Source organism: Durio zibethinus, chromosome 2 (assembly GCF_047325235.1).
Source record: "Durio zibethinus cultivar Kanyao isolate XHJ-2024 chromosome 2, ASM4732523v1, whole genome shotgun sequence".
NCBI lineage: Eukaryota > Viridiplantae > Streptophyta > Magnoliopsida > Malvales > Malvaceae > Durio > Durio zibethinus.
Window position 1 is genome coordinate 34,664,706 of NC_143163.1, and position 10,684 is coordinate 34,675,389.

The 10,684-nt window shown below is 33.7% G+C and overlaps 2 protein-coding genes across 2 annotated transcripts; both read left to right on the forward strand.

The window, feature by feature from the left end:
- Nucleotides 1-3,199, forward strand: LOC111317987 (uncharacterized). Its single transcript, XM_022920570.2, has 4 exons — nt 1-221; nt 335-441; nt 1,520-1,554; nt 2,827-3,199. Exons 1-4 carry the CDS (start codon nt 219-221, stop codon nt 2,892-2,894), a joined length of 213 nt encoding a protein of 70 aa, XP_022776305.1. The 5' UTR covers nt 1-218; the 3' UTR covers nt 2,895-3,199.
- A 4,399-nt stretch (nt 3,200-7,598) lies between these two features.
- LOC111317990 (uncharacterized protein At3g27210-like) lies at nt 7,599-10,264 on the forward strand. The gene is made up of 3 exons (XM_022920578.2): nt 7,599-7,927; nt 9,417-9,494; nt 9,581-10,264. Exons 1-3 carry the CDS (start codon nt 7,753-7,755, stop codon nt 10,012-10,014), a joined length of 687 nt encoding a protein of 228 aa, XP_022776313.2. The 5' UTR covers nt 7,599-7,752; the 3' UTR covers nt 10,015-10,264.
- Nucleotides 10,265-10,684: the final 420 nt, after the last annotated feature.

The following is a 10,684-nucleotide window of genomic DNA, read 5'->3' on the forward strand; positions in this document are numbered from 1 at the left end:
AGCCTTGAATGGTTTTTACGCCTTTTTTTAAAAAATTCTTGTAACCCCCTGCGCCAATTGGAACTCCAAAAATCAAACCGGTCTTTCTTTCCCTTCTCTGGGCCTAGAGATCTCCTTTTCCTCTCTCTAGAAATTCGATTCTGATCCAAGCACAGCCGATTTTTATTTTCCTATAGGGTTTGAAAATCAATCAATCAATCCAAGAAGGATCCCAAAACATGGTAAAAAACCCTAACTTTCTAATTTTCCAAATTTGAGAATCGCTTTCTTCTTCTTCTTTTTATTTTTTGAATCAGTAGATATTAAACGTTTTTAATGTGCTATTGGATCTCAGTCGGCACTCTTCAATTTCCATTCTTTCTTAACGGTAGTGCTATTGGGAATCTGCACCTGCACTTACTTGAAGATGCAATTTCCAGCAATCCTTGAACAGAGAACTGGGTTTACTCTCTCTCTTTGCTTTATCATTTTATTAGTAAATAGTTCTCATTACTACATTTGTATTTGATTTAAGCTTACATTTTTTGTTTCTTTTTTTTTTTTTAAATGCAAATTAAACTTTATTTTCAATTGAATGCTAGATTGTGTGCCTTGGCAGAATGGTTGTATGATTCAAGTCGTGTCGTTAGTTTCGCGGTGTTCGTATAGTTTTTATAGCTTTGTAATTTGGAATAACTACCTTTGAACTGAAAATTTTTTAGACGGGGGTGTTGGGGCGGTTGCTATTATTACCAAGTTTTTATGAAACTAGATTTCTCCTATTATTTACGCCAATCATTGCACAAAAGAAACCAATCATTGCACAAAAGAAATTAAAATAGAAATGGAACGGAGGACAAATGACGCCTGCTAGGCTTTTCGGGTCTTTGCTTTCCCCGGTCTTTTAGCGTTCAAATTTACTTCTTTTTCTACTATTCTTTTACCATTAACCCTGTTTAAAATCTTTACTTCAACTGTGAAGTTGCTGCCATGCGATCTGGAGGTCACGGACTCACGGGTTTGAGTTGCGGAAACAGCCTTTTGTGAAAATGCAAGGCATGGCTGCATATGTTACATCCAGTGGGTCCGACCCTTCTCCTGACCCTGTGCATTGCAGGAGCTTTACGCACTGGGCTGCCCTTTGACTTCTGTCTTTTTGTTATGCAGTTTTGCAAATTAAATTGAATGTTCTGGGTGGAAGCAAATATAGTCACAATTATATTATTATCAGTTTTGTTACTGCTAAAACTAAAAGTATAGTTCTCAATTTTAAGGGAGGTATTTGTGTTTTTGTTATCTTCTGTTTCTCCTCGAATAACTTGAACTTCTTGTTTTCTCTTTCTCTTTGAAGAGGTTAGATTAATTCAAGATGCAAGACTCCATTTAACCATGGCCTTCTTTGTCTTTTCTCTTTGGTATCAAAATTAGTTATTTCATTGTTTCTATTTCGAGCGTTTATAGGTGTTACTTCAGCCTCACAGTTCATTCGTAGAAAGTGTTGAGAATGGAGCTAATTTGGTATAATATACTAATTTGACAGGTTCCGAGGTTTCTTTTGGAAGGCAGCCAGAATAGGTGGGTCTCATTTTCTGCTTGGTTTACTTCTTTCTGGTGTCATTGGAATATTCATGCCTATATTTCATCCCTTGTGAATCTTCTTTGGACATATAATTCATCCATTTCACTTTTTGGGGTTAGTGATTTGTAGTGCACTAATTTGTAACGAGTGGTGGAGTGGAACCTTGAGTGATTTGCTTTGTAGGGGAGTCAAGACAAAGATTAAAAGAATATAAATTTAAAGCTTATCATCTATTAAGCCTTCAAATTAATTGATAATTAATATAGTAGTTAATGGCATGAAAAAATGCAGGATGATAATTTTTTTGATAGCAAAACGAAGCTAGAAATGAGAATAAAAATGAAACAAAAAAAAATTATATCTATCTTATTTAAATAAAGGAACTGTAGGCACTGATGCATTATATTAGGTGGTAAATTGATGGGGAAAGATTGAAATGGGGCTGATGTACAATGGTAATGGTGTAGATTTAGATTTTAAATCTCATAAAGTTGCATGTTGGATTTGAATGGTGATGATATTTTGATTTAAGGGAAAGGGACAGAAATACTGATGAAGTTGAACAACAGGCATGGGGTTTTATGTCAGGTTATTTTCATGTAAGAGTAAGGATGAGGTTATTTTCATGTAAGAGTGAGGATGTTGATTCTCCATTATTTTTTAATCATTGGCGTATTTGGTGCTGCAGTAGGTAGAAGCAACTGAATCCTTTTCCATGTGTTAGTTGTATATATCGACTGATATGTCATTGGCTCCTAGGTTACAGCTTTATTTGTTGTGAATGAACAAGATTGTTAATTAATATTAGATTTTGTTTGTTGGAAATCCATAATGAGATATCTTGTATATTTGAAGCTCCACTGCTCTCTTGTTCTATTAGTGTAATAGCCTAATGGGTTTGCAGCCTGCATTTCATTTCATGAACATATATTATGTTAATGTAGATATTTATGTGAGCTAAAATTTTCATTTGTACCTCATAATTCTTTCCATAAAACAAATATATACTTTTCTTTTCCTGACTAGAAGTAGTAAAGTTGCTTGTCATGGATTCCTTTTTCATTTTAAAATTTGTGTCTTGGAGAAGCATTAGGAATCTATTTTGGATTCAATTAGTAAATCCAATGAACAAAATGATGTGGAACTTTAGTGGAATCATTTTGGAATGTAGACAAAGGGAAAAATTTTATCAAAATTAGCTTGTTGTTACCCTTTTATTAGCAGTTCACTGCAACCCGTGGGACTAACATGTATGTTTCTTGAATCAGGTGAACGTTTAAGTCCTTGGGTAGCAGTAGGATGCTTCACAATGGGTGTGTCAATCATATTTTTCTGAGGCTCGTACAGAAGTCAGATCCATGTTTTCCACGTGGGCAAGTGTCTCTTTTTCACATGTTTAAAGGATTCTTTTGATGAAAAGAGTTTTGAAAACACTGTTGCAAGAACAATATACAAACTTATTCGAAATGTATACGATCATTCTTTGGCTGCTTATTTGTCGATTATTTTTTAGTTTGTCTTCTCATCTACCACTACCAGTGTTGGACCTAAAGCTTATGCAGTTATGGTGGATGACTGTTGCAAAACTTGATTCCTTTCATTTATATTATCAAATCTCCTAGTCTTGCTTCTTCTCCCCAACTTTTATATTTGAAACTCATTTTGTTGCTCAGTGTGGTTTCCTTTTTTTTTTTTTTTATCCATTTAAATCTGATTTTGCATATAGGTAAGTGAGTCAGACTTAAGAAAGATCATGAAGGATTGGGGTGCGAGGGAGAGAGACATGATTATGGTTGGTACCATACATAGGCATCTTACATGCTTGATGCAAACCATGGATTATAGATGCAGATAAGAAGAGAAAGACAAACCGAACTGAAATTAGGGCAGTAGGTTACTTAAAGCTGGTAGGAATACATACAAGCAATGGCATAAACAGTGAGCTGGATTGGGGTGCGAGGGAGAGAGGCATGATCATGGTTGGTACCATACATGGGCCTCTTATGTGCTCGATGCAAACCATGGAATATAGATGCAGATAAGAAGAGAAAGACAAACTGAACTGAAATTAGGGCAGTAGGTTACTTAAAGCGGATAGGAATGCATACAAGCAATGGCATAAACAGTGAGCTTATCTTTGAATCTCCTCAAAATTACTACCTTTCCACCACTCCAATGACATAATGATGGGATAATCTTCTTGATAGGTTTCTTTCCAGTACTGCTTTCTTTGATGACTGTCACTGTTTCTTCATTGTTTTCTTCGACTTCACCCCAGTGAAGTGGATAGCTCCGCAAAAACACTCTTTTATTCTTGTAATCTTGGTAGCGAAAGCTCCTAGTTCTCATCCCATCTTCCTCTCCCTCTACTCCTTTGCATTCCATACCTAAGATATGCTTAATTTGTGCCCCAGCCTGAGAATTGTCAGGCAAGTTGGCTTATATATATAGTTGGGAGAACGAGAGGCCTGAGTGTGTGAGATAGCCGTATGGGAATTGGGTGGCTGACAGGATGACCAGGACATAAAAGTAAGAAGAGATAACCTGAAAATGATGGAAAACCTTACAGTATTTGGTTTTTCCAATGCTAAGTAGGAATATATCTTCTATTATAATTTTGTAATATGCTTTTGATTTTCTGCATGCTGCCTTGGTGGGGTTTCATTTCTTTATCTTTGTGAATTAGATATTCATCATTGGTGGATTTATTTCATGAGATGTTGGAGAAATTGTAGGCCTTGAAGATTTTTCATTCAGTTTGTAAGGAAAGAGCATGATGTAGAACTTGGCACTTAGTTCAGTTGATTCAACAGTCACTTTTAAAACATGATATTTAATAAGTCTATGATTTATATTTCAGCACTTTAACTCTTTCTTTTATATTTGAATTGCGACTTGCTTTATTTTAAAAAAAAAAGAGCGTAGTGTAGCAACAGATTTGTTACCTGTGAAATTGTTCTCTTATTGGGTCCTATAATTTATTGAGTTTTTCCCCTTTTAATACTTGGAATTGGGATCAGTAGCTAGAATGAAATGATCAGTCCTGAATATATTCTGTAGCGTTTCATTTTCAAGTTCCAACAATTTAGATAGTATTTTTTGATCATGGAAAGATTTTTCATGGCTTGTTAGATAGATATATATTTAAAGTTCAAACCAAATAAATATCCTCCTGGTTGGAGACTGATTTAACCCATGACTGAAGGATGTGGGGACGATGAGTTTGTGTCAAGATCACAAAGTCTACTACCTGTTTTGTTTTGTTTTGTTATACTATCACGTTCAATGTTCATCTACATATTATTTGGATTTTGTCAATAGGCCAACCTATGAATAACAAAACTTTTCCCCAGCAATGTAAGATAGAAGACAAAAAAGGTTCATAATTTGCCTTTAATGGACTGAAAATATCCAAAGCATCCTTAGGGTAAGCTTATATCTAATTCCCCGTACGTTCAACATTGAACTGGGAATGGGTTTTTACTAACAAGCTTCGTTTCATCGTAACTTCAACATTGAACAAAATAAAATTTTTCAGTTTTTGCGATCAAATAGTTAGGTAAAACCAATACAACATGCACAAAAAGTCAATCTTTATACAACTTGAAAAATTAAAACCTAAGTTCTTTTGTAAAATGAAATACAAACTAGTATATGTAGACTATAACTTTAACAAAAGTTAATTGCCGGCATTTAATTAAATGGCAATGTGCAATCATCTGAGGGAAGGACATTTTCTGGGAAGTATGGTTTTGAAAGAAGGATAACCAACAACCCTCACTTTGCAATGCAACACTTCACCAGAAAATCCCAACGATGTGACAAATGATTATTTTGTTGCTTCACTCTAACTTTGCTAACTACCGACCACTAACTTTTGTTGTTGTATTCAAAAGTTTTGGCATATCAAAATGTGGGATTTCTGAATGTTTTGGTAGGAGAAATTCTCTACAAACAAAGTATAAGACACATATTATATATATGTATATATATTATAATCAAAGTTGAATTTGATCCTTTATCTATTGGTTTTAATGTTCTTATTTCAAATTTAATGAATTTAATCTACAATTTTTATTTCAAATTGAAAAACGAATTATCACAATGATAAAATTTTATTTTTAACTTAGATGATGTAACATTTTAATGATGGATCAATATGTTAAAAATTAAGATGAATCATCTTTTTATAAGTTAGGAGGTCCATATTAAAACAAAAATTAATTTTCTTGTACTATTGTGTAACATGTGACAACATTGCAAGTTGATCTTTCATAATGTCATAAACAAAAATGTTAAGTGATCGGAATTTAATTATCTTAAAATTGATTTTTAATAAAAATTTAAGAATAAGTTCTTATAATATAATTAGAGTAGATGGACTAAAAATGCCAAATTAAAATAATAAAAAAAATTCACAATTCAACCAAAAAAAAAAAACAAAAAAAAATATTAATAACGGCAATTAGTCCAATGTCTTAATAGCCACCGATAATTCCGAGGGGGGAAAGCGAACGATCATCGTTGGTTTCATCATGGATGTTGATGTAAGAGAGAAGGTCAACAAAATGATGTTAAGATATTAATTGTGGCCTTCGCTCGATCCAAAAAAAAAAAATTTTTTGTCGCCTTTCTCTCAAAATGAAGAAAAATTATAAAAAATTTAGATTTGAGTTTTGATACTACCCTTTATTTTTTTCATACCAGAAACCAGAAATTAAAAAAAAAAAAACCTAAAAATAGAGATAGCTGATGAATACAGGTTAAATTCCTCTGATAAACACTATAAATCTCGTTAGTGCCGCGCTTGCCACACCTACGGCCACCGGGCAGTAGCGCTCAACTAGTCTTTGACACCGAACGGAAGGAACTAATCGCAAGAAACAAAACTTTGTGAAGAATACACGTGGGATATGGAATTTGGAAGTTGAGCTCAACCTTTTTTTTTTTTTTTGTCAAACATAAGGACTTAATATTTGCAGGACTAATGCAACCACTCAAAAGAGACAAGCAAGAAAACCATAATTAGTTTCATCACTGCCCCAAAGTCGCAATCATTTAATTTCTAGTGGACCTAAGCCTTCATCATTGTAGCAAAGATTAGGTCAGCTCACAAATAGTTTAGGCTAGTTGTAAACACTTGCTTTCCTCTCTCTTCCCTTCTTTTTTGATGGCATTCTCACACTTTGCGCTTTAACCAAATCACTGAATCCAGCAGAACTTGTAGTGTTAGAATGTGTATTTACTGCAATTAGGCTAATGAGTTTGGCATTTTTCGTTCTTTGTAACTACTTTTGTTGGAATAAAGCAATGTTAAACAATACTTCAATTTTGTTTCTAAAAACTATTCAAAGCAAAGCAAAGCAAAGATACTTAAAAGAACTGCAAATATTTTTTGTTGAGCGATAAAGTTTTTATAGGCTTTACTTAATATATTCTCCCATCTAATCGATTTAAACAAATTTATTTATGTTGGATTTAGTAAATTATACGAATTACTTTCATGCAATCTTCTAGTAACTTCAAATTTAGACCAAAAAAAAGAACACATGTTATCAACCCAAATATTCATTGATAAAAGAAATGTAATTTTTTTTTGTAAGAAAATAATAAACTAAAATAAATGACTGTAAGTTATGCATTTGAGATAATTTCAACAAATAATCACTAACAAGATTCGAATTTAAGATCTCCTCGTCGAACCTGAACTAATCATTTGTCGGTAAAGAAATGCAAATTTAATCTTTCGTTTCAGGCTTTCTATATTGGTATTTGGAAAGTGGACAAAGCAAGGAAGTTTAACAACTCCAAAAGAGGAACAATGGAGCAACTCAAAAAGCAGACTTTTGTTTCTTTTCCTGCTGCAGCCTTAAAGAAAATACTTCAAGTCTTGTAAGAAAGAAAGATGTCAATCAAACAAAGATAATACACGGTATACAGAATTAATGAAGAGATATTGAATATGGACCCACGCCTGCAAGCGCCATTACTTTGCTTTCAAGACCAATCAACTCCCCAGTCCTCTCCCAACATTTTGTTTGAGTGAATTTGAGCATAAAGCTAAAGCCCATGCTCCTGTTCCTTTCTCCCCAGTCAGTTTTCTTTTCTCCTTTTTTTCCCACCATTGAAGAAAACAGGCTAGTTAAAGTGCTGTCTCATGATTGAGTAGAACAAACTGTTATTGTCAAAAAGGCATGGGCAATTGTGTTACAGTTTACAGGAACAAGGATCCTGCAGCCATGAATCTTAGTGCCCAAATTCAGTCACCCACGAAGGAGAACTTTGTCAGAAGGGAACATTCAATTGCTGAACTCGGTTCCAGGTCTCAGCCGTCACCTATGGAACAAGAAAGTAGTTTTGGACACTTGAGTATGTTTCGAACCTGGCTTTCTTGATTTATTTATCATCTTTCTTTGTTCTTATTTTAGGCTTATCTTGGTGCTTATGATTGAGCTTTGGACAGTTTGATCTAAGATATCAGATTGGTTTTGACTTCTGAGGTTCTCTTTTTTCTTTTAAGTTTGTTCTTATGTGAATCAAAATAGTCAGAGCTTTACTGAATTATGCTCTTGGGTTTATGTTAATTTTATTTCAATAAAAAAGTTTGAAATTCTATTCGGTTCTTGCTCATTTCTTTTAACAAATTCCTTTGCTAAGCCTTGATCAAATTTTGGATTGGGGATGGCACTATTTCTATTGTGATGTTTCATCTGATCGTTTCTATGATCAAGTTCGAATTTTGAGACCAGCAAAAATAGTTGATTTACTGGCAGGCTCTCCCCTTATCATGACCTTATATGTTTCGATTGTCTGTTTTCTCTCAGGAAATTAGTAATTCTGTTACTGCGTTTGTGAGACAAGAAGTCTCATAACCTAGCTCATAATTTACAAATTTAATATGACCATTTATGTGGCAAACTATAGTTGCTGCAGAAAATTTCTTCTGTAGGTTGTTCTTTTCTTTGCCCACATAAATTCTGAACTGACTTCCAACTGCTTGAGTGATGGAGAAATAAAGGATTGATTTGAAGTTGAGAATTGGAACCAAATTAACTAGTCCTCACCTACTTGTCACTTATCCCTATGCTCTTCCCAAGTGTCTCCAGCTCAAAAATTTCTTGTTTACAAAGTTAGCCAAAAATATATATTTTCCCTTCTCTTTGTTCCTCCCAGAATACTGTCTGAATCAACAAGATTAACTGAAGTAACTAGACGCCATCTTTATTCACCAACTCTAATAATGTCAGCAACCATAGAATGTTCTGCAATATTTCAGTCATAAATGGCCCTTTTATTTCATATAATTTACATTTTTTTATTATAACTGGGATATCTAATATCCTCACCACAGGCAGATTTTTCCTGGAATGAACAGTTTGAGTTTTCTCATTTTAGATTGGTTTAGAAGCAATGAGGGTGAAACTAAAGTGTTATTATAGCAAAGATGGTATAAAAACGATACTAGTGTATTCTAGATGCCTGAGTGCTCTAAGATGGTTTGTTGTGACAGTTTTGCCATGTTGTCTCCAAACATTAACGCAGTGCCGTATGATTACTGACAGTTCATGTCATCTTTAGGAAACTAGAATGATTAGGAAAATTGGTTAGCAAATAGTTGGAAGGTTCGACGGAACGCATCATGCACCTCAGACGGCATGCAATGGCAAATTCTTTGCAGGATTCAAAATGGTGGATTGTTTGCCACATAACAGTTCAGAATTAGTGCTTTCGAAAAGTAATGTCCATGTAAATTTGAACGGGCTGTGACATTTTGCATATTCTTTACCCTTTCCCATTGACTGGAAATTCAATCATATTTTGAATTTCTAATTGAAGCGTGCTTATAATTTCTATCCAGGTAAAACAGAGGAGAATTTTTTCGATTCCCAGCCTTGGTTAGAATCTGACTGTGAAGATTTCTTCAGTGTCAATGATGGTGAGAAGATGTATATGTACTGGGAATTTGTATTGCTAAGTTTCTTAACTTCTGTCAGTGTTTTTGACGAGCTTGCTTTTATCCAGATTCTACCTCTTCTTGCGGAAACAGCCCTAACCACCAGAAAAGCTTCGGGGAAAGTTCTCTACGTGATAAAAATCATTCCATGGACCATGCACAGGTTGCACTACCTGAACATTCTCCAACTGATACAAAGAAGCAGCTAATTGAGTTATTCCGTGAGAGCTTCGATGATGATGCTGTAAATAATTATCCAAGTTTAAAAGAGCAGTTGGAAGAAAAACCTACAACTTTCAACCTTCCTCCAAAGTGTACAAATCCATATGAATCTATCCCCAACTCTGTTCGCAGCAGCGAAGCAACTCCACACAGGGGATACCTCCCTAGGAAAGAAAAATCAACCCAGTCTGCGCAGTGCTGCCTTCCAAGTTCGGTGCGCAACAGGCGCTTTGGTGAGAGAAAGAAAAGTCTAAGCCCTGCCAATACTGATGGATGGTAAGCCATATATTTATTCTGTACAAATCTCTTGAGAAGTTGTACTTTTTAAGATTAGCATGGTCAAATTAACAAGCTACAATCTCAAAACCCTTTTTTGCAACTTGTCTTTTATCAGCGGCACAATTGTAGAGTGATGCATAAACTGGGCATTTTGTCCTAATGTATTATTCAATTGCTTCTTTCTTATCTTCTTATAGTGTGATACTGCTTCTGTAAAATGAGAAATCAGTAAATTTCTATATTTTCATTTGCTTGAGAATGTTGCAGTTTTGAATAATTTGTCTTTCCTAATTATATGATCGGTGTTTTACTGTAGAATTTATTATGGGTTTTTTATATTGCAGAAAAGTCAATAATATTATAAATAATCTCTAAATTATAATAAAATATTATGTGATATTTAAATTTTTAAAAAAATTTAATATGATGCTTGAATTATAAATATATTAATAAATATGATTTTTAAAGATTATTTTTTCATAATTTATTTTTATTTAAAATTAATCACATTAAAAATGAATACTGCATTAATTAATACATTTATAATTTATTTATCATATTAAAATTTAAATATTACATTAAATATTTCATTATAATACATTAGCCATTCTTAATATTAACCCTCTGACCGGTAGATGAAAATTGCCTTCTTTCATTTCAACGCATGAAAT

What these genes read in the sequence shown, in the direction of transcription:
- LOC111317987 (XM_022920570.2), top strand. An exon ending in ATCCTTGAACAGAGAACTGG is followed by an intron (nt 442 to 1,519) that starts GTTTACTCTCTC and finishes CTAATTTGACAG; the next exon opens with GTTCCGAGGTTTCTTTTGGA. An exon ending in TTGGAAGGCAGCCAGAATAG is followed by an intron (nt 1,555 to 2,826) that starts GTGGGTCTCATT and finishes TTCTTGAATCAG; the next exon opens with GTGAACGTTTAAGTCCTTGG.
- LOC111317990 (XM_022920578.2), top strand. Translation starts at nt 7,753, where the DNA reads ATGGGCAATTGTGTTACAGTTTACAGGAACAAGGATCCTGCAGCCATG. An exon ending in AAGTAGTTTTGGACACTTGA is followed by an intron (nt 7,928 to 9,416) that starts GTATGTTTCGAA and finishes ATTTCTATCCAG; the next exon opens with GTAAAACAGAGGAGAATTTT. An exon ending in TTTCTTCAGTGTCAATGATG is followed by an intron (nt 9,495 to 9,580) that starts GTGAGAAGATGT and finishes GCTTTTATCCAG; the next exon opens with ATTCTACCTCTTCTTGCGGA.